This window comes from Bubalus kerabau, chromosome 10, assembly GCF_029407905.1.
Source record: "Bubalus kerabau isolate K-KA32 ecotype Philippines breed swamp buffalo chromosome 10, PCC_UOA_SB_1v2, whole genome shotgun sequence".
Classification (NCBI taxonomy): domain Eukaryota; kingdom Metazoa; phylum Chordata; class Mammalia; order Artiodactyla; family Bovidae; genus Bubalus; species Bubalus kerabau.
The window spans coordinates 89,518,783-89,542,248 of record NC_073633.1 but is presented as its reverse complement, the minus strand read 5'-3'; the positions used below and the strand labels follow the sequence as shown (position 1 = coordinate 89,542,248).

The following is a 23,466-nucleotide window of genomic DNA, read 5'->3' as shown; positions in this document are numbered from 1 at the left end:
TGGAGTCAGCATCAGTTTGTTGTATTTGTCAGTATCAGGGAGTGTTGGTGGTACATCCAGTACTTTTGGTTGTGATGACGCCTCAAGCCTCCAGATTGGAGGAGTACGTTTGTAAGTTACCACTTGGAAACTGTCTAATTACCCTCAAATATTTTTCATCAGTCTTTTTCCTCCTTAGATAAGATTATGGAGATGAATTGCATCATGATTTCTATGTACATGTATTGTCAGCTACTCTGCTAACACAGGCTTTTCTTTCTTGGCTGAAAGGAACTAATAGAGTTATGGAAGAGTGACCCAGATCCCCTTCTGCCTCCCTTGTTAGCAATAATGTCTCCTTTATGGATTATGCTCTAATTGGGTGACAGTGTGGACTAAATATTTATAAATGGAACACTTGGATTTGGATGATTCTTGTTGGTTTTACCACCAGTTCTCTTTAATGTGGAATACTTTGCAGTGTTGTCAGTGCCATAAAATGAGAGGAAGATTTGGGATGACCAGTAATCCTCATGGATACTGTGTCAACACCAAAAAGAGTGTTTCTTAAGGGGAGGAGGCTGTAATTTATTCTTTTTTTTGTAGCATTGATAGATATTTCTTTGTAGAGAATTAAGAAAATAGAAGAATGTATACCAAAGAAGACAAATCCAACTGTTTGTGCACCTGTTTTTCTTGTAATGTGTCATATATATATATATATATATAATATAATTGGGTTATTCTGTAAAGATTTCTCCTTCATAAACATTGACTACTTCCCAGGAAATAACAGTTTATTAATTGCAAGCAGCTTTGGTTGGGACTAATGGATTAGATGAGAATTTTAGGTGGAGATTTGTTCTCATAGAGTCATAGTGGTAACGTACGTGGAGAAACTATCTGGTTCCCTTTTCTAATGTGAAGGTCTGAAACAATTAGAGAGGTGATTGTCTGATATAAATCTAGATGATGAACTCAGCTCGATTGTAAACTCCTGGAGTGCAGGACCCTGTGTTGTGCCCTGGGTCATACAATGGTGGACATATCAGCCCTTAAATACTTGATTGGTGATGTCACATCTCAGCCTCAGTTTTTTAGAAATGAATATCACACACATACTTAGTAAAAAGGCTAAAACCATATGAAAGGACATACAATGACAAGAGTTCCCCTCCTACTCCATGCTCTTGGTCTCTTTTGTTAGAACATTCACCATTAACAGTTAACTATGCGCCCTTCTAGAATTTTTGTCATGTATGCTTATGAACATATGTATGCATCTTTTAAATTTTTCAACAAAAAGGGAATCTAATATACCTGCTGCTCTGTCCTTGGCTGTTTTTCACCAAAGGATACTTGTAGAACTTTCCTTATCTGCACTTTGGGGTTTACCTCATTATTTAAAGACTGCCTAGTACTTGGTTGAATGGCTTTTCTATAATTTTAGCCTATTATGGGATGTTTGAGTTATTACAACCAAGGATGTGTTGAATATTCTCTAAATCTATTTAGAAATGGAATCTTTGTCAAATGATATGTGCATTTTACATTTAGATCGATACTACCAAATTTCTGAACCTTATTTTTTTTGTTCCTGCAGTGCTTCTCTGAATCTCCCCTGGGTTCTAGTCTTGGCTCATCATAGTTAAAATTTAAAGAGCTCTTACTGTGGTACTTGGCACTATGCATAGCATTTGCGCTCATTGAATCCTGATGACAGATAGCTCTGTATTAGTTTCTTACTGTTGCTGTAACAAATTATCACAGATTTAGTGACTTAAGACAAGTTTTTCTATTATAGGTCAGAGATCAGAAGTCCTAAAATGGATTGATGGGGCTGTGTTCCTTCTGGAGACTATGGAAGAATTTGTTTCCTTATCTTTCTAGCTTCAAGAAGCCTCTTGTGTACTTTGGCTTGTGGCCCCACCACCCAGCTTCAAAGCTAGTAGTGTTAACATCTTCTAATCCCCTTTTCCATCTTTTTTCTTCTGCTGTCACTTGCTTCTCTGCCTGTGGCCCTTCTGCCTCCCTCTTGCAAGGATCCTTGTGGTTACATTGGATTCACTTGGATAATCCAGCATATTCTCCCCACCTCAAGGTCCTTAATTCAGTCATATCTGCAAAGCCTTTTTGCCCCATGAAGTGACGGATTTGCAGGTTCTAGGCACTAGGATGGCATCTTTGGAGGTGGGGTGGGGGCACTTTCACCCTACCACAGCCTGTGAACTAAGTGTAAGTCCTAGTCAGCTGGGCAGCTATAACAGAATAGCATAGATGGGGAGGCTTATTAACAACAGAAGTTTATTTCTCACAGTTCTAGAGGCTAGGAAGTTCAAAATCATGGCACTGATAGATTCAGTGTCTGATGAGTGTTTGGTTCATGACAGCTGTCTTCTCATCATGTCCTGACGTTGCAGGAAGAACCTCTCTGGAGTGTCTTTTATAAGCACACTAATCCTGTTCATAAGATTTCTACCCTCATGACTGAATCACCTCTCAAAGGCCTTACTTCCTAATGCCATCACGTTGGGAGTTGGATTTCAACATATGCATTTTAGGGGAATACAGCATATCATCTAGAAGCAGTGTATTTTCTTGATGAGGACACTGAAACACAGAGAGATGAAATGACTTGCCAAGGTCAAGTTACAATAAGTGGCAGAGGATTTGCGCTCCAAGATCCTTGTGCTATAATACTTCTGTTCTCTCTCACCAAGTCATTTAAATGTTCTAATCAAACTTCATTCTGGTCAGTAGCATCAGCTTACCAATTCCTCATGGCTACTGTGAGGATCAAATGAAACACAGCTCTGTGTAAATGCAGGACTGTTAGCACTGAAGAACTCCTTCCTCATATCAGTGAAGATTTCATGATTTAGGCCCCGATTTTGCTTTTCTCTGCATGTTTCTAGGCATTTGTGGGCTTTGATCATTTTCAGTTGAGTGCATAGGGATGATTTTAGCAGCTTGTAGGCTGTTACTGTTATGTGAGGTTCCCTCAAATTCTCTGGCCTAGAATCTCCTAAGATTTGTTGTTTGTGATCTGCATATTATTTAGTTTCTTTTGGAAGACCTGGGAGGACAAAAAGCTTCCTTTTGGAGGTGACAATTTTATCATTGACCCGTTGCCATTTGAGTGTATACTGGAATGGCAAATTTGGGGAGAGATTGACTTTTAGTCTCAGAAGCAGGAACTCATTGGTGGCTCTTAAATGGACACATTTGGCCTACTAGCCAAAGACATTTCATTCATTCATCACCTTTATGGTGTATACCTGCTGGTGCCAGTCATTTTCTAGGCTCCAGAGATAAGGCTTGGTCCATGCCGTCATAAGAGCTTACCATTAAGGGAGGAAAGCAAAGTTCACACATGTAAAACACATAAAAAAGGTGGTTTCAATGTATAATCAAGGAAGAGTGACTGAGAAGCCACTTTTGCCAGATGGTCAGGGAAGGTTTTATTGTAGAGGTGACTCTTAAGCAAAGACATGATGGTTAATACCACCTGGGGAAAGAGACCTCCAGACAGAGGAAAATGAGAACAGAAAGTAGGTGGGCTGGCATGTTTGAGTAGAGAAAGAATGCCTGTGTTGCTGGAGTGAGCTGACAGAGAGTGGTGAGGATGCAGGTGCAGAGCTAAGCAGTTGCCGGATGCGTGGGGCCTTGTAGGCCATGGAAATAAGTGTGGATTTTAAATGTTGTGGGAGGCACCAGATTGCTTTATGCTAGAAGGTCACTTGCGCTGATGGAAGTTTTTTAGAGATGCTCTTGACTTTGGTGTGAAGACTAGGAGACTTTGTAGTGTCTAGGAGAGGGCAAGAGGAAAGCAGGGAACCCACTTAGGAGGCTGTAGCAGATGCAGAGGGGAGAAGGAGCCTGGATTTGGTGCAGTTATTGTCATGGTGAGATGGAAAAACATTGATGAATTTGTGGCAAAGTTTGGATTGCTGGTATGTTGGGTGGGTGAGTGAAGGAGAGAACTCAGTAGTGACTCCTAGGCATTTGGTTTGTGCAAATAACACCTACTTAAAACCCCAGACTTAAATTGATACAACTTTTAAGAACTCAGTTCACATAATAAAGAAAAAGTTAAAGTAATCTCATTTGTTATTATCTAGCACAGTAGTTCTCAACCAAGGGTGATTCTGCTTGCCCCCAGGGGTAGGGGTGGGGGGGCATTTGGTACTGTTTGGAGACTCCTCTAATTGTCACTGCTGGGGGATCAGGGATTATGTGCTTCTGGCTAGTGGGTAGAAGCCAGAGTCCTGCTGAGTATCTTAAAATGCATAGGGTAACTCCCACCTAGAGAATAACCTGGTACAAAATGTCAAGGGTGCTGAGATTGAAACTGATCTAAGAGATGAAGATTTGTTCTGATAGGAGACCTGAATTCCAGTGAAGTGGAAAACATTTAACCAATACACCACTTTTTATTCCCTCTTCTGGTTCTTTCTGTGCCTCAGAAGTAATTTAGCTGAAATCAATATTATCTTTTGGTATATTTTGTAACCTCTCTAGTGAAATGGTTAGACCTTCTGTGTTGTATTCATTGATTTTTCTAGACATTACTGGAACTGTACTTGGAAAACCAGAGACTCATGGGTCCATTATTTAGAAACTCGCAATAAGTAAATGATCCACACTGACAAGAGATCTATAGTTTCTTGAAGTTAGAGACAACGCCCTTAGCAAATAACTCAAAGGTTAGAAGAATAAAGTTCTAACAATTAGAGTTCTTAATGGAGGTAGGGGGTAGTATTTTTCTCTTTGTTGAGTCTTGTGAGGGATTCAGACATCTTGTCTTGCTGAAATATTTCTAGTCACAGAAATGGTGAAAAAATTTATATACATATATATATATAAAACACAAAATTATACATTTATATATACACAGATCCACATCTAATATATGTATATATAAATACTTAAACCCCAAGTTTTTCTTCCTTTTTACAACCACTCCATTCTCCACTGTCTCTTTTCTACAAACTTGCTATAAGAACAGAGCAGCACACTAACAATCTCTTGCTCCTGTTTCATCCTCATGCTAACTGATCCCCAGTGGTAGGGTAGGGTAGCTGTGTGCTCTTCATGCCAAAAAGCTCTGGAAGTTAAATCCCCTCCTGCTGAACATGTGGGGTGATAAGGAAGCCCAGTGACCCAGGAGTGGTCCATGAGACCCTTAAGAAAGTGTCTCCTGGGGTAGGCCTTCCTAGCCTAGAAATCCAGAGCCCTGAGCCCTGTCTGAAAGGGAAGGCCAGGGTATGCCTTCCTGTCCTTAAGTGAAGTCGGTGGTGGACCTCATCTCACTGAGACCGTTCCTTTAAGAAGACCCATCACGTTGTTTGGCTGCTCCACTTGTTTACAGTCCCAGAATAGTGTGGCTCAGAACACTGGGAGTTGGCCTTTTTTTTTTTTTTTAATTGGCTAAAAGAGACATTATTCTAGTGGGATTCAGGAATGGAAAATAGCTGAGGATGTTTTTGTACTGTATGGGAATCCTTGACCCCAAACAGGCTGTGCTGGTCTGTCCCATTTCTTTTCTGCTTCTGTCTTAGACTCATCTGCAGGTGACCCCCTGGGGCCTTGTCCTCTGCTGCCTGGTCTAGGGTACCTTCCAGGGGCTTGCTCTTCCCAGGACCTCTGTTTCAGAGAAGCTGGCAGAAACCCCTCAGGACTTAACTGGTCGGTAGGTCAGGAACCTGGGGATCATAATTGTCTAACTTGTGGAACTTCCTTATTTTTCTCTTCGAATGGTCAGACTATTATAGTATAAGGACTCATTTTGGTGCTGTGGCTGGTTAGCCCTTTGGCAAATTCTGGTCAAAACACAAATATATTTACTCTTGGTTATTAGGTGCCATGTTAAAAAATGTAACAAAAAACCCCTCCCATAGATCTGCTTAGGAGCTGTCTGTCAAAATAATAAGCAGTAATTGGTACAACAGTAGAGACTCCATTTCCCTCCACGACCTTTTACTCATAGAAAGCCAAGTAAAAGTCCCTTTTGTTTAGTAATAGTAGTTGGGGGAGGGCATTGTATGATATTATTGGGAAACTGGGGTTGAGGATGACTCAGACAAACAGGAAGATGAAAGAACCCCTATTATATGCCTCTAATTTCTGCTCAGCATCTTGTGAGCTCACTCAGCCTTGGGCTTATTCAGTTGTAACAGACTCCTGGCATTTAACCTGGGAGGCTATTTTGTTTAGTCCAGGGCTGTTTAAAATTTGACCCATGCAAGCCATCAAAACCACTGTGAGTCAGCTTTTCAGGGAACCTATCTTTAACTATTTCAGGTTACCTCCAGTTTGTATGATTCTAATTTTTTTCTGGTCTGTCAGTTCCTTGAAGTGATTGATTTTTTTTTCTGGAATTTGGTAAACATTTGGCTTTTTTGAGTCGGGGTTAGTATACTAGGCAGATTTCTCATTAAGTTGACGGTGTATGTTTTCCCTGTGGCTGCATCTCCGGGCTGTACTACTCTTGAGTTGGTCCTGCAGATTGTGTCACGTGGAAGCCTTCTGATGGCTGGCTGGACTTTTCTGGGGAGTCCTGTCTGCTTTGGGAACAGCTCCCAAGAGATCAGTTCCGGCTGAGGTTGGAACTGCTAAAATGTATTGAACACATTTGATCAATGGGGGGCAACCAACGGAAAACTAGTGGGTGAGATCACAAAGAAGGGAAAGAGATAGAAAGTTTTCAGGCAAGACGGATTGGAAAGACCTATGGGAAGGGACACGAGGAACTTTTGGAGGCAGGAAAGGGTGGGTGTTTCCTTGGAGAATGTTTTGTTCATTTTGCCTCTCTTTCCAACAGCTTTTGGCCAGTAATTAAGAGGTTTCCTTTGACCTGTTTGTGAGGTCAACTTGGTGGTAGCTGGAATCCTTGGTGGTGGCAGAGAGGTATACCCACCATACGTAAGCACTTGGCCTCTGGCTTGAATTGATGGAGGATAATTCAGTTTTCTTGTAGCTTCTGGAATTTTTTTTTCCTTCCTAATTTTCTTTTGCTTGTGACTGGGTTATTGCTGTCTTTCCCAGGAACTTGACTCTTAGAGTACTTGAACAGACGGAGCCTGGTTCTGGCATGTACTCACAGAGACCGCAGGTTCAAGTTAAGAAGAGAATAAAATCCCAAGCAATTCAGCAGTCATAGAGTATTCTAGAAATTCCTCTACCTCTCAGCCCATTCTCCTGCCTAGTGAATATGTCATCCAATTAATACATGGCTGAACCGTTTTCCATAATCTCTTATAACCTTTCTTTTCAAAGAGTTTAATTCAGTTTATGTGTGTCATTCAACAGCAGTCATAAACATTTATTGAGTGTCAATTTTCTGCCTTACTAGTTTGAGTAATCGCTCTGAAAAATGCTTTAAAGTGAAAATTCAGAGGTTGAGCATGACTGGAGAGGGTTGGTGGGGCCTTCTTTCCTGGGAAGGCCTTGCTGTCTTCTGTCCTTGTCTCTGAGTAGAGGCTGCTTGAGGATCCTGACTCTTCTTGCGTACCCTTTCTGGTCCCGGTGGCTGGGCGTTCAGTCTGTGGCTGGTAGGTCACTGGGTGCACTCTTGTTCCTCCCCGTGTCCTTAGTCAGCTCTGTTGTTTGGAACTGGATCACCTCATGGGCAGCCAGAAAGACAGCCTGCTTTGCCTTTCTTCTTTTTCCTTCCCTCCCTCCTCCTCCTCTCCTTGTTTCCTTCCTCCCCTAATTCTCTCTCCCTCTCTCCTTTTCCCTCCCTGCCTCTAGACTCTTCCTTCCCTCTCTCCCTCCCTCATCTCTTCCCTTCTTCTCCCCCCCTACTTCATGAATTATGAAGTTAAATCTACCATTGCCAGGGGAAAAATGTTTCTTTCCAGCGCTACATGTAAAATTTTAGGCTTAGTGAAAGTCACTCAGTCATGTCTGACCCTTTGCAACCCCAGGATTGTATAATCCATGGAATTCTCCAGGCCAGAATACTGGAGTGGGTAGCCATTCCCTTCTCCAGGGGATCTTCCCAACCCAGAGATCGAACCCAGATCTCCCGCATCGCAGGCGAATTCTTTACCAGCTGAACCACCTGGGAAGCCCAAGAATACTGGAGAGGGTAGCCTATCCTTTCTCCAGCAGATTGTCCCAACCCAGGAATCCAGTTGGGGTTTCCTGCATTGCAGGCGGATTCTTTACTGGCCGAACTACAAGGGAATCCCTTTAGGCTTATGTACCATATTCTTTTTTTTTTTTTGCCACACCATCATGCAGCTTGGGGGATGTTCCCCAATGAGGGATCTGATTGAACCCGGGCCCTCAGCAGTGAAAGAGTAGAGTCCTAACCATTGGACCGCCAGGGAACTGCTTATGTACTGTTTTGGATTGTTCGTACATTTCTTCTCCTTTAATTACCATGAAGATTGCATTTACTGCATTTTTTTTTTAAAGGATTGATCTAAAGAGATTTGGCTTTATAGTGCTGCCTTCCTTGACCACCAGATTTAAAACAGCAACTCCTGCCTGTTCCTATAGTCCTACTCCTCTCTCCTGGTTTTTCTTCACTCTGCTTATCATTGTTTGACATAACATGTACTTAAAACCAACCCTTGTGGTATAACTTACACATAATATAATATGTACATCAAAAACCAGTTTTTTGGCTTTGTCCCATGGCCTGTAGGATCTTGGTTCCCAGACCAGGATCCAACATGAGGCCCCTGCATTGGAATCTCAAAGTCTTAACCACTAGATCTCCAGGGACATCTCTGTAATACATACCTTTTAAGTGTACAGATTTGTGAGTTTCAACAAATGTGTGTACACCTGTGTAACCACCTCTGCAACACTCGAGATGTAAGTACCGCACGCTAACCAATTGCACCCCTGGGGCTCCCATAACGCTCAAGGTATAGAGTGCTTCCGCCCCCTCGGAAGGTTTCCTTCTGACTTCCCAGTCAGTCCCCAGCAATCACTCATCTGCCTTCTACAGCTGCAGATTTGACTTTCCTGGAGTTTCGTGTGAATAGAATAATTCCATGCTGCTTTGTATCTGGCTTCTTGCACTCACCATATGTTTTTGAAGGTCATCCGTGTTGTGTGTCTCGGTTCATTTCTTTGTATTGCAGAGAAGTTCTATTGTATAGATGTACTGCAATTTCTTCATTTGTCCATGGACATTTTGTTTGCCATATATATTGCTTGCTTATGGTCTTTCTTCTCCCCATTAGCATGTAAACTTCCTGAGGGTAGTGATTTTTTTTTAATAGGGGTGCAATTCATGTAACATAAAATTAACAATTTTAAGTGAACGATTCATTAGTATTTGGTACATTCAGTGTGGTGCCACAACCTCTGTCTAGTTCTAAAACATTTTCATCATCCCAGAAGAAAACCCTGTACCTGTTAAGCAGTCCATCCCAGAGGGCAGTGATTTTTTTGTCTTTTTTATGCAACATTTGTTAATTTCCAGTTATAAAACTAACATAGAATGGTCATGTTAAAATACTGAAGATACAGAACTACAAGAAAGTATCCACTTTTATCTTAATTTTACAATGAAAACCACTAGTACCTTTAGTTCTTTTGAATGTTGCATTTACTCTTTGAGTGTGACCTAGAGGCAGACCAGGGCACTGCAACATCCGTCGGCACTTAACAGCATTTACGGCACGCCTCCGCTGCGCTGAGTGCTTGCTGTGCATTCTCTCAACTTAATCCTCGCAGCAATCCTGTGAAGTAAATTACATTGTTACCCTCATTTTACAGATGAGATAATGGAGCCCAGAGAAATTAAATAATTTCTTTAAGGTTTTTCTGAAGTCAGTGAGTGGTAGAGGCAGATTGGACCCCCTCTGCTTTTTTTTTTTTTTAATATATATTTTTATTTATTTGGCTGTGTTGGGTCTTAGTTGCAACATGAGAACTCATGTTGAGACAGGTAGGATCTTAGTTCCCCAACCAGGGATCAGATCCAGGTCCTGTGCATTGGGAATGCAGAGTAAACCCACTGGACCACCAGGGAAGTCCCCCCTCCACTTTAAAAAAAAAGATATTTTCTTGGCCACACTGTACAGCATGTGGAATCTTAGTTCTTCAACCAGGGATCGAACCCATGCCCCTTGCAGTCTTAACCACCGGACTGCAAGGGAAGTCCCCAGATTGGACCCTAAGGTGTAGCCTTCCCTAGAGAGAATATAGCATCTAGACATTCTGTGCTGTGTTTATTCACTTACTTAACAAATAAGTACAGATTTCCTATTGTGTGTCAGGCCCTGTCTTAGGGCTACAGTGGTAAACAGCATAGCTTAGACCCTTGCCAACCTGGAGTATGCTCTAGTGGGAAGCTGGAACCAGGAATAATGGGAAAATGCTAACAGAGGTGGTGGGTGGGGACTGGAGGCTGTGATTAAGAGAAGGGTAGAGAAAATTGTCCATGGCGCGATCCAGGTGGAGGTGGATCTGAATCGAGCTTTCGCTTTTTAAAAAATTAAAAACATTTCCTTTGTGGTTTATCACAGGATACTGAGTATAGTTCCCTGTGCTCAGCTCTGCTGTCTTCTGTCTAGCCTGGAGTTGTTACTACTAATCCCAGAGCCTTTACCAGAGCTTCCGTCTGTTTCTATAGCTGGCCAGATGAGTATGCCATGCCACGCCACTTCCATCTTCCATTTGGAAGCTCCTTGGAAGAGTTCCTTGAGGATGATGTGGGTCTTGAGGATGATGCGGTATTTCCAATCCCCAGAATCTAGCATTGCTTTGGAAAGCTTTTCACTCAGATATAAATGGACAGCTGAACTGGGTGAGTTGGGTGAAGTCAAAGAAACTGACCAATGAGCTAAAAATGACCCGTCTAAAAGAATTTGTGTTGTGGATCATCCCTACATAGAAACATTTCTCTTTCCTGCTAGAGGAGCTCTAGGCAGCACTGTGAGGTCATATGTCAGAGGCACCACTGGTAGAAGACATGGGAGGAGAATTCCTGACCTCTCAAGTAATGGAACTCTTTTGAGGACACTGGAGTGGAAGAAAATGATCTTTGCCCTTACCAAATGCGCTCAATGTGTTTGTGAAGCCAATCTTGTGACTTTAGTGGTCTTAAGAAAACATTTGATTGAGAAACAATTGTTTTTTACATGAAACTTGATTGGCACATGCATGGGTAAACACAAACATGTACAGTCCTTTGAGGATAGGATGAAACGTAATTTTCTGAACTAGCTGGGTTGGGGGGAGCAGGTTTACTAGAACTTTCTGGCAGTAGGGATTTGCTGTTGGAAGGGAACCTCCTTTGATTTTGGACTTGAACAGTGGACTGGGTCCTGATCTGTTTGACATTGTTTAAGTAAAATTTTATCTGAAAATTAGGCCATGGACTTAAATCTTTGTCTGGAGTTTTTTTCAACATGATGAAAATGGCTCTGGATTTTTCAGAGAAGAGCGTCCTCACTTTTCACTTCTCCTTTCCTTCCTACAGAAGATGGAAAATGCTACCTAAATTGATACTTAAGTTGGTCTTACACCGTTAGATTAGTGCCAGATACTAGATGAAGCTTGATACATATTTGTTGATTGGTCAACAGAGAAAAAACACAGCCTAAAAGTTGAGAATTAGGTTTTACTTGGTGAGTTTACTGAGGAGTATAGCCTAGGGTAGCCTCTTAGATAGCCCACTCCAGTATTCTTGCCTGGCAAATCCCAGGGACAGAGGAGCCTGGTGGACTGCTGTCTCTGGGGTCGCACAGAGTCGGACACGACTGAAGTGACTTAGCAGCAGCAGCAGCAGCCTCTCAGATGGCTTGGAGGAACTGTTTCAAGGAGTTGAAGGAGGAACCAGAATACAAGGGAGTTTTTGCTGGGGGGAAAAAAAGAAAAATTTTCTAGTCCAACATCAAAAGATCACTGCTAATCACAAAGAATAGAAATCTCAGGTTAATGATTTCAGTGCTTTTCTGTGGGAAGATGCAAGAGTCTGGGCTCATTGAAATTATTCCTTTGATGTACACCTTTACTATCTAGAGTCAGTATTCTGTTTTTCTCCATCCTGAATCCCCTCAGGGTGAACCATGGCAGGAGGGCTGGGGTGGCTGCAGTGGCTGATGGCTGGATGGAGGCAGCATTAGTTGTTTACCAGAATGGCAGGCAGCGTTCTTTGTTTACTGAAATGGCAAACAGCATATTTTTTGTGTACAGATTAAATGAAGTAATCAAGTTCTCATTTCCTTCTGAGATAGTGGTTCCAGTTCTGCCAAGATTGAGAATCTGGTTTGGTTTCTTTGGGTTCTGTCTCTTCGTTGGAGCTCAGGCAAAAATGGAATGAAAGCAGAATAAACCAGAGTAGTTGTTCAGTTCCTAAGTTGTGTCTGGCTCTGTGACTTCATGGACTGCAGCATTCCTAGCTTCCCTGTCCTTCCCTGTCTTCCAGAGTTTGCTCAAATTCCTATCTTGAGTTGTTGATGCTGTCTAACTATCTCACTGGCTGCCGGCCTCTTCTTTTGCTTTCAGTCTTCCCCAGCATCAGGGTCTTTTCTAGTGAGTTGACTCTTCGCATCAGGTGGCCAAAGTTTTGGAGCTTCAGTGTCAGTCCTTCCAGTGAATACTCAGGGTTGATTTCCTTTAGGATTGACTGGTTTGATCTCCTTGCAGTCCAGGGGACTCTCAAGAGTCTTCTCCAGCACAGACCCTCACATAAATGTAATTAGTGGGAACTTAACTTTGGGGATAATTTATCAATTTTGAGTAATTTTAGAATCTCAGTGGAGAGGTATAAAATCATCTTTGTTGTCCAAGGGTGGGATTTACCATGAGCGCTGTGCGGGGTGGAGCAGTCATGCCTCCCTTAGTCCTTTCATTACTTTGGAAAAGGACCTGATTTTTGTCCTCAGCTATAAAAACTTAGAGGACTGCGTGTTTGTAATTGGTGCAGATCAGATCCTCTGCACCCAGAGCGACCAGAACTGAGAGGACCTCAGTCCTGAGTTTCTTTCGTTTGGAGTATGTTCCGGTGTCTTTAACTTTACTGCCTCTGCTCTGTTGAACTTTCCTCCTTCCAAGGCTTTTTACTTCGATTTCTGTGCCATCTCTTGCTTTTTCCTCCCTCGGCTGCCTCAGAGCAAAGCCCACACGGTCATTCTTCCCGGAATAATTCTCTGAGGGCCGAGAAGGAATCTCTCAGAGACTGTCATCATTCCCCTTGCCTGCTTGGGTTGCCTTTTTCACTGTTGTAAACTGCTCTGAACTCGGAGCTCAAACAATGTAGTTCATCGAGTACTATAACATTTCATTCTAGAAACTCTCCTTGGAACTTGACACAAAATGAAAAGCTTTGATGGGTCAGACAGTGATAGAGAGAGGGGTGTGTTGTTTGGTTTCTTCAAGATGGGTATGGTGATAGTCAAAGTTGCTCAGTCGTGTCCGACTCTGCGACCCCATGGACTATAGAGTCCATGGCATTCTCCAAGCCAGAATACTGGAGTGGGCAGCCTTTCCCTTCTCCAGGGGATCTTCCCAACCCAGGGATTGAACCGAGGTCTGCTGCATTGCAGGCAGATTCTTTACCAGCTGAGCCACAAGGGAAGCCCAAGCTATAAAGTCAGTATCAATAATACTATGTTGTTTTGCTTAGGGGGAGTGAAAAGGAGTTACCAGGAGCAAGCAGTGAGAGCTTTTCATTTTCAGATAGAATTAGTTTAGATTTCACCCCATCACTGCCTCAGTCCCTGGATGAACAACCTCTGAGCCACAAGCAGGCGCAAGCCCGGGCGCTGCTGCTGTGCCCCTGGGTGTTTTCCCAGCGGGCTCGTCTTTACTAAATAATGACTGGCATTCATCAGGCGCTTGCTGTGTGCCGAGCGTTGTACTGTGCCCTTTGCGTGCCTTATTGCCTTTAGTCCTCTCAGTAGCCCTATGGGTTGTAGAATCTCTTACCATCTCATTTCCCTGAGGTTTCAGGAGTTAAGTAGCTTTTCCAGGGCCACACCGGGCATTGAATTTGGGTGTTTCGGACTTGCCTGAGGTCCATGTGAGCAGGAAGAGGACGGAAGGCAGAGGCTGGGGAGGAGCACCTTTGGGGTGTTGCTCCTGTTTTTGCTGTTGGGTCAGGGCCAAGGACCATTCCCAGCATGTCAAGTTGGGCGGGGTGACCAGTTGGCAGAGCTCAGAGTTAGGTAGCTTATTTCAGCCCAGGAATGGAGCAGAGTCGGGACAGGCAGGTGGTGAATAGGCAGAATCAGTAGAGCAGCAGCCTTGTTCCCTGGCCCCATTCTTCCTTCATCAAGGGGAATCTTCTTCCCTTTTCTTGACTTTCTCTTCTGCCAACTGTGGGCTTCCCAGGTGGCTCAGATGGTAAAGAATCTGCCTGCAGTGGGGGAGACCTGAGTTCAATCCCTAGGTCAGGAGGATCCCCTGGAGAAGGGAATGGCAACCCACTTCAATATTCTTGCCTGGAGAATCCCATGGACAGAGAAGCCTGGCGAGCTACAGTCCATGGGGTCGCAAAAAGTTGGACTCAGAGACTAACACTTTCAGTTCACTCTCTTCTGACTGAAAAACGGGTCCTGCTACTTACTCCCTAGGCTGTTGTCTCCTTCCTGGCTCAGGGGAAACTGCCCACAGGTTAAGGATGAATTGAGGAGTATAACAGGGAGCAAAATAATGCGAAAGGCAGAAGAAGGAAAAACGAAGCATGGTTTCAGTTTGCCAGGCATTTTCTCGTTTATCTGTTGATTTGATTAGCAACCAGTACCCAGTCAGGGGAGGCAAGGATGGTTACATCCTCATTTTACATGTGGAAAAATGCAGTCAGTGCATATTGAATGATTATCCAGGGCTCCTTGGTAGAAAAACCAGCCTGAGGTTTGAGCTCCACCTCCTAGAATTCTTTGCGCTAGACTCATCTGCACATGCGCACATGAACTTGTATGTTTAACATACCCCGGGACACCTGGTGCCAAAATCATATCCCCAAATGCTGAGTCCAGTGAGTTACTTATATATGTTATGCACATCATTTAGTGGGTACTTCATCGGTATAAATCTTGAGACATTTAACTCTTAACAGCTCCTACAGGCCCCTTTTCAGGAGCCCACTCTTGAGTGTCCTGGATACCCGTTGTGGTTTTTTTTTTTGGATAGTGGATTCACGATTGAGTTCATTTCCAGGGGACAAAACCCCTGGGCCTCGTCTTCTTCCTCCAGACTGTTTGATGACTCTTGCAGCCGGCCACTCTGACCTTATCTGACTCCTTGCTGGTAGAGGTTTATGGAGCTTTTGTTTTGTTTCTCTTGCGGCCAGCTTAGCAGCTTGGAACGATACTGGAGGAGTGACATGGGTCCAAAGTGGGCTGTTCTGTGTAACTTCTTGTTCCTCTCAGTTGCCTGGGAGATCAGTGAGCCCAGTTATCAAATGCTGCCGCTGTGTTCAGCCCTGTGGACGATCCAGGGTGGAGAAAAGTGATCAAAGTACCTAGCAAGGTGCACTGCATTCATTCATTCGGTAGCTCGATATTGAACTCCTCTCCTGTGCCAGGCCGTATCCCGAGTACTGGGGTGTAAGGGCAGACTCGCTTCTGCCCTCATGCATCTATTGAAGGGCACTGTCAGTGCAGTGGGCATTCAGTAAATAAAATATTGTCATTTAGGCTATTCCTGTAATAATTGTAGTGATGTCATTAATAGAATAGTGAGTGCTTTACCATCTGGATGAGATTATGGGAAATGAAGAGATCATATTATCACACCCAGTGGTCTGCCTCCCTGTAACTTCTCCTTATCAAACCAGCAGACTCTTGAGAGTCAGGAATGTGTTTTCTGTTGTTGTTTGTGTGTCTCCTGGCTGGAGGATGAGAGTTGTAAAGGTTCATCACTCCTTTAGCTGGAGTAGAACACCGTGTGTTTGAATTAGGAGCTTTGACCCTGGGGATTTGTGTTCTGAGAGTTACAGGCCCCTGAGCATCTTCCTGGAACTCCAGTCTGGGATGCATCTCACTGACGCCAGCGCCCTTCCTTCCTGGCCTGACTTTTTTTTTAGATTTCGTCGCGGCACACAAGTTTTCTCTGTTTGTGGCGTGAGCTTCTCTTACTGTGGAGCGTGGGCGCTAGAGCTCACAGGCTTCGTAGTTGTGGCGCTTGGGCTCACTTGCCCTGTGGCATGTGGGATCTTAGCTCCTTGTTTAGGAACCTGCATCAGCTGCACTGAAGGCAGATTCTTAACCACTGGACCACCAGGGAAGTCTCGTGGCCTGACTTCTTATAAGGACTGCAGTGTTTTTAAACTGTAAACAGAGGAATTATGGATAGATGGAGTTTGACCAGTAAGTTGTTCTTTGTTTTTTAATAGTCTTACTTAGATGTAAGTCACATACCATGTATTTATCATCCTTTTAAAATATACAACTCAGTGCTTTCAGTATATTCATAACATTGTACGGCCCTTAGTACTAAGTCCTTAGCATTTTCATCAACCCAAATAGGAACCGTGTACCCACTACCAGTCACTCCCTATTTCCTGCTTCCCTTCACCCCTGGCAGCCACTGATACATATTCTGTCTCTATGAGCTGACCTATTGTGGACATTTCATATAAAAGGAATTATATAATATGTAACATTTTGTGTCTGGCTTCTTTCACTTAATATAATATTTTCAACGTTCATCCATGTTGTAGCATATATCAGTACTTTTTATAGTTGAATAATATTCAGTCATTGTATAAATATACCGCATTTTGTATATTCACTCATCATTTGACGGACACATGGGTTGTTTCCATCTTTCACTGTTATGAATAAGGCTGCTGTGAAGATTCATGTTCAAGTTCTGTATGGATGTATGTTTCTAATTCTCTTGGTTTATACCTCGGAGTAGAGCTCCTGAGACATATGGTAACTCTATGTTTCACTTTCTGAGAAACTGCCATGCTGTTTTCTAGAGTGGCTGTGCATTGTGCATTCTCATCAGCAGCATTTGAGCACTGAAATTTCGCTGTATTGTCACCAGAACTTGCCATTATCTTTTTGATCATAGCCATCCTAGTGGGTGTGAAGGGATATCTTGTTGTGGTTGGTTTGCATTTCCCTGATGACTATGGTGTTGAGCATCTTTTCATGTGCTTATTGATAATTGAATGTCTTTTTTGGAGAAATGTCTGTTCAAATTTTTTGCTTAATATTTAATTAGGTTATATTTTTCTTACTGAGTTGTAAGAATTATTTACATATTCTAGACCATTAGTCCCTTATCAGATATGTGGTTTGCAAATATTTTCCCCCGTTCTTTGGATTGTCTTTTCATCTAATGGTACCCTTTGCAGAATAAAAGTTTTTAATTTTGATGAAGTCCATTTTATCCATTTTTTTCTTTTGTTGTATTGATTTTAGTGTCATATCTAAGAAGACATTGCCTAATCCATGGTTGCAAAATTTCCTCCTATGCCTTCTTTTAAGAGTTTATAGTTTTAACATTTTTATGACCATTAAGTTCTTATATACTGACTGAGGCTTTCAAAGTTCCTGTTAGCTGTTTGCTAGGGGTAAGTGTCGGAGAAGGCAATGGTATCCTACCCCAGTACTCTTGCCTGGAAAATCCCATGGATGGAGGAGCCTGGTAGGCTGCAGTCCATGGGGTTGCTAAGAGTTGGACACGACTGAGCGACTTCACTGTCACGCATTGGAGAAGGAAATGGCAACCCACTCCAGTGTTCTTGCCTGGAGAATCCCAGGGACAGGGGAGCCTGGTGGGCTGCCATCTATGGGGTCGCACAGAGTCGGATACGACTGAAGCGACTTAGCAGCAGCAGCAGCAGGGGTAAGTGTTGGGTGAGAGGCTATTATCCTGGGACTTCTTTTCCTTGTCACATTGACAAGTCAATCGAGGAGCCCTGGCAAGCACTTAATTCTTGCAGGTGTTTCTAGCTATTTTGCAGTTTTCGTATTTCATTGTCTTTCTCCCCCTCCCCCCACTTTTTTGGGAAGGTAACGAATGAAGAGGACTTCATTAGGAAATTGGACTGCAAACCTGATCAGCATCTGAAAGTGGTTTCCATTTTCGGAAATACTGGGGATGGGAAGTCTCATACCCTCAACCACACTTTCTTCTATGGCCGAGAAGTCTTCAAAACCTCCCCTGCCCAGGAGTCCTGCACTGTGGGAGTGTGGGCAGCATATGACCCAGTCCACAAAGTAGCCGTGATAGACACGGAAGGGCTCTTGGGAGCTACAGTGAATCTAAGCCAGAGAACACGGCTGCTGCTTAAGGTCCTGGCCATCTCAGACCTCGTCATCTATCGAACTCATGCAGACCGACTGCACAATGACCTCTTCAAGTTCCTTGGGGATGCCTCAGAAGCTTATTTGAAACATTTCACTAAGGAGCTCAAGGCTACCACTGCCCGCTGTGGCCTGGACGTCCCCTTGTCCACCTTGGGCCCTGCTGTTATCATTTTCCATGAGACTGTGCACACCCAGCTGCTGGGCTCTGGTAAGTAGATGGGGTTCAGTTGTCACACTTTGACCTTTCTGGGTACACTGGGCTGCAGTAGTGACTTGGCGGTGGTACACGGCCCAGAAAAATTTTTGCCTGGGCAAGACATAAGGACGTGTTTCAAGAAGGATGACATGATCAACCATGTCAGAATCTGCTCATGGGCAGGATGAGGATTGAGAATTGCTGATTGGCTTTGGCAATATAGAGGGCCTTGGTGATCTGGGTAAGACCGTTTCCCAGGGATGGTGGGCCTGAAAGCCTGATCAGAGTGGGATCAAGAAAAGAGAAGGAAAAAACTTAAGGTAGTATTTTGATCTCTTTCACAGAGTTCTATAAAGGGAAGTACATAAGTGACAGCAGGAGGCTAATGTGGGATTTCAGGTTTTCCCTTTTTTGAAATTTAAGACGTGAGGTATTGCAAATACTTGTGTATTGCTGGGAATGATTCACTAGAGCAGGAGTGATGCACAGGTGGAGGGCTGACCTTGGGAGCGTGGACGGCTCATCTGTAACAACAGGAGAAAAGGGAGATTATATGGACACGATTACGGGTAAGTAGGTAGACGTGGTGGAAGTTGTCTTATCGTTTCTGTTTTCTTAGAGAAATAGGAAGCAAAAGCATCGCCCGAGTGGGAGGGTGAGGGAGCAGGTGCAACGGTGATTGGATGCAGGTGGGGGCAAGAGTGTCGGCTCCAAAAACAGTTTGATTATGAACATTCGTTCAGGTAACAAAGTTATTAAGTGCACAAGGTCACATGCTGACTGCCAGGACCCCAAACTGAAAGAAAAACCAATTCCCACCCTCGAATAGCTGAGAGTCTAGTTAGAGAGGCCACACGTGTTCCATTCCGTGGTGGGTGTCGCTCCTGGAGCTGTGAGTGTGCAGAAGAGGGACACTGTACACATCTTTGTAGGAAAGAGGAGGTGACATTTGAACTTTAGAGACTGGCTAAATAGAGGAGGGGAGGAAGGATGGTCTAGGAAGATGAACCTGTAGTGGTTTGAAGGAGCTTGTTGTGTCCAGGGAACTGTAGGTATTTGTACACTGAGTTCCTGGATTCTGTTCCTACCCATTTCAATGCATTCTCCTCAAAGGATGGGGAGTGATGTTTTTTAAAAGCTTAATTTATACTTTAGGTCATGTCATACTCCTGCTTCCAACCTGTCAGTGGCTTTCCATTACATCAGGATACAATCTAAACTCCTAATTATAGTGTCCTCACTCCTGCCTGTCTCTGAACTCTGCTTTACCCCTTTCACTCCCTCCACTAGCTATACCAGACTTTTCTCTGTTCCCATCTTTGTACATGCTACTCTGTCTACCTGGAACACACTTTCCCCCAGCCAGCCATCCTCTTTCAGATTCAGCTCAACTCTCAGCCCTTTGGAGCCTTTGCCAAGTGTCTCCTTTAAAATGGTCCTTCCTGCACCCTGGTGGTCCTGTCTTGTTAGATCACCCTGTTCATGTTCATCAGGGCAGCTGTCGCTCTCCGAAATCATCCTGTTTGCTTACTGGTTTTTGATCTTTTCCCCTTGAAATGGAAACTCCAGGAAGGCAGGAACCTTACCTGTCTTATTCACTGCTGCTTTTGAAGAGCCTGGGTGAGTGCTTGGCGCACAGGAGGCTGTCATCAGATACTTGCTGAATGAAGAGGCTCAGTGTGTCTGAGGCTTAGATTGTGTGGGAGGGAATAGTGGACACAGTCAGGGATCAGATCATGCATGGATGGCCTTGATTTAGGTCTCAAGTATGACAAGATCCCTTGAAGGATTTTAAGTAGGGAGTTAATGTGATCAGATCTGTATTTTCAAAAAGATCCCCCACAGCCTGTTGCAGGATGAACCAGAGAGGCACGTGTAGAGGCAGGGAGGTGGCCAGGAGCTTATCACAGTACTAGGTGAGGAGTGATGGGGCCTGAGCCAGGGCAGGGCAGCAGGCGAGGAGTGGACAGACTGGGACCCTATTAAGGAGTTAGAATCCGAAGGATCTGGGTCTAGGATACCTCCCATAATTAGCATTTTTATGCCACTTTGGATCTTCACAGCTTTGGTGAGGGGAAGGTCTAATTTCCTGTTCAGGGTTTTGAAATAACCAGCCTTTCAAAGTAACTTTTTTTCCCATAGGCTTTACTTAAAAAAAAAAAATCTTCTTTATTTTTGGCTGTGCTGCATCTTTGCCGCTGCACGGGCTTTTCTCTAGATGCAGCTTGCGGGGGCTGCTCTCTAGTCGCAGTGCGCAGGCTTCTCATTGCGGTGGCTTCTCTTCTTTCGGAGCACAGGCTCTAGGGCGTGCGGGCCTCAGTAGTTGCGGCTTGCGGGCTCTAGAGCACAGACTCAGTAGTTGTGGCGCATAGGCTCAGACACTCTGCAGCATGTGGGATCTTTCCGGAATAGGAATCGAACCTGTATCTCCTGCGTTGGCAGATGAATTCTTCACCACTAAGCCATCAGGGAAACACCCCCCCCTCCTTTTTTTCTTTTGCTTTATGCCTTGCACTATGCTAGGTGCTTGCTTGTTTTTTTAAAATAAAAGCTGAATAACAAAGATAACATTTTTTTCCTTAAGTTTGTAAACATTTTTATTTTTTTGCCTGTGTCACACGGCATATAGAAGCTTAATTCCCTGACTAGGGATCAAACCTGTACCCTCTCCAGTGAAAGTGCAGAGTCTTAACCACTGGCCTGCCAGGAAATCCCAACATTTTCTTAAAATAAATGCAGACTTAATTTATCTTTGTTACTCAGCTCAATCAACAGCATCTATATTTTACAAATGAAGAAACTGAACTCAGAGAGCTTAGGTTATGTAACCAAGGAGGTTCCAGATAGTAGACCGCAAAACTGGGATTCTGAATCCAGAGTTGTTTGTGGATCCAGAACTTTGGCTACTTTTCTTTGATGACTGTACCTTTAAAAATTGAGCTAAGGTCATATTTCCAGTGTTTAATTGGAATGATTTTGTTGTTAAAATATTAAAGGAAATTATGCTGTATGACTCAGGGAACTCAAACCAGGGCTTGGTCACAACCTAGAGGGGTGGGATGGGGAGGGAGGGGGGAGGGAATTTTCAAGTGGGAGGGGACATAGGTAAAACTATGGCTGATTCATGTTGATGTTTGGTAGAAATTAACACAATCCTTCAATTAAAAAAATAAATTTTAAAAATAACATAATCCTTTGTCAGCACAGAATCTAGTTTCTAAGGAATAAAATAATTTAGGTTTAAAAAAATATTAAAGGAAATTAAAACCAAAAGTCCTTCCAGTTTTATCTCCAAAATGAGTATGGAATCTGTTTATACTGCTGCGCCCTAAATTTCTGGATGAAAGTTGGAGAAACTACGGGAAGGCTGATACCCTCACACGATGGTAGTTGTCTGCAACTTCACCAGCATAAGACCAGCGCTTCCAGAGCAGCTATTTATTTTCAATGCTCATTAGAAGGTGACTGGTGAAATCCATCCATAGGATGGAAGACTATGTAGCTGTTAAAAAGAAGAAGGAGATGTCTCCTCACAGTGTATCAAGTGTACAAGGACACACACTTACCGTATGTTATTAAGTGATGAAAGCAAGTTGCACGTATGTGTTGGGAATTATGTAGGAAAGAAAGTCTGAAAGGGTAATCACTGGACTGTAGTTCCCTTTGAAGAGTAGGAGGGAGCAGAGGACCTACGTTTCTTTCTTTTTGTGCTTTGACATGTTTGGATTTTTTACAATGAGCACACTAAAAAACAAAAAGACACTTCTAGTTAAGAATCCATCTTATAATGCAGGGGACTCTGGTTCGATCTCTGGTTGGGCAACTGAAACCCCCACATGCTGTGGAGCAGCTAAGCCCTCGTGCCGCAACTAGAGAGCCTGTGAGCCACAATGGAGATCCCTCGTGATGTAGCTTAGACCTGCTGCAGCCATTAAATAAATAAATATTAAAATTAAATAAGTGGCTGATTCTTTTTTTTTTTAAAGTTACTTCCTTGAAGTGTAACACACATACCAAAAAGTGCACAGTATATCAAAAGTGTATACCTGAGCACTTTCACAAGCTGAGGGTACCTGTGACTTCAGTACCAGGCCCCACTTCACAGAAACCCCTGCTCGTGCTTCCTTCTAGGCAGCTCCTTCCATCCTGACTTCCAACAGCATAGAGCAGTTCTGCCTGTTTATGTACTTATATTTACGGAGTTGCACCACATATTCCTTTTATAATGAAAGACAGGAGACTTAAGAAAGGCCCCTGTTCACACACCTGTTTCCGCAGATCACCCCTCCGAGGTGCCGGAGAAGCTCATCCAGGACCGGTTCCGGAAGCTGGGCCGCTTCCCGGAAGCCTTCAGTTCCATTCACTACAAGGGGACGAGGACCTACAACCCTCCCACTGACTTTTCTGGGCTTCGGCGTGCTCTGGAGCAGCAACTGGAGAACAATACCACCCGTTCTCCCCGGCACCCGGGCGTCATCTTCAAAGCCCTGAAGGTCAGTTGGTTTCTGGCCTGAGTGCTGCTCACTGGGGGACCAGTGGGTGGTGAGGACACTCAGTTCTCCAGCTTCTGTCGGTGCTGGTGATTAGAAACCTGGGCCGGAAAGAGAGGGTCTGTGAAAGGAAGGGCATGAGTGCAGTGTGTTACCTGTTGAATGGCGTCCTCTGGCCGGAACTTGAATCTCGGATAATAATTAAAAGGTCCTCATCTTGGAGAAAAACCTTATTTTACCATTCTTTATAATAAATACATCAACTCAGTTCCTGCCAAGACTGCTTCTGTTTTAAGGTTTACTTTGTATACACCTCTGTGTTACCATGCCTGCAGGTGGAGGACAGAGGAGCAGGAAGGGAACAGGGTCTTTGGAGCAGTGCTGGGAGTGTGGGATTTGGAGAAAGGACACTGTTGACAGGAAGACTTGAGCTAGGGATTTGAGGGTGCCCTGAGAGTTAGGGCATAGAGCCCGAGACTGGAAGAGATAGGAGAACCGGTTTGCATAAAGCTAGGCCGGCCCTGGTTGACCCAGGAACAGACTTTAGGCATATGCTGATTTG

At 43.7% G+C, this 23,466-nt stretch overlaps 1 protein-coding gene across 2 annotated transcripts in view; it reads left to right on the top strand.

The window, feature by feature from the left end:
* ZFYVE1 (zinc finger FYVE-type containing 1) overlaps window positions 1-23,466 on the top strand; it is a 43,381-nt gene that overhangs the window by 3,453 nt on the left and 16,462 nt on the right. For both annotated transcript variants that reach the window (XM_055538558.1, XM_055538557.1), the window contains exons 3-4: window positions 17,922-18,426; window positions 22,693-22,907. In XM_055538558.1, the coding sequence (XP_055394533.1) occupies window positions 17,922-18,426; window positions 22,693-22,907 (720 nt within the window). The remainder of the gene's footprint in view (window positions 1-17,921; window positions 18,427-22,692; window positions 22,908-23,466) is intronic.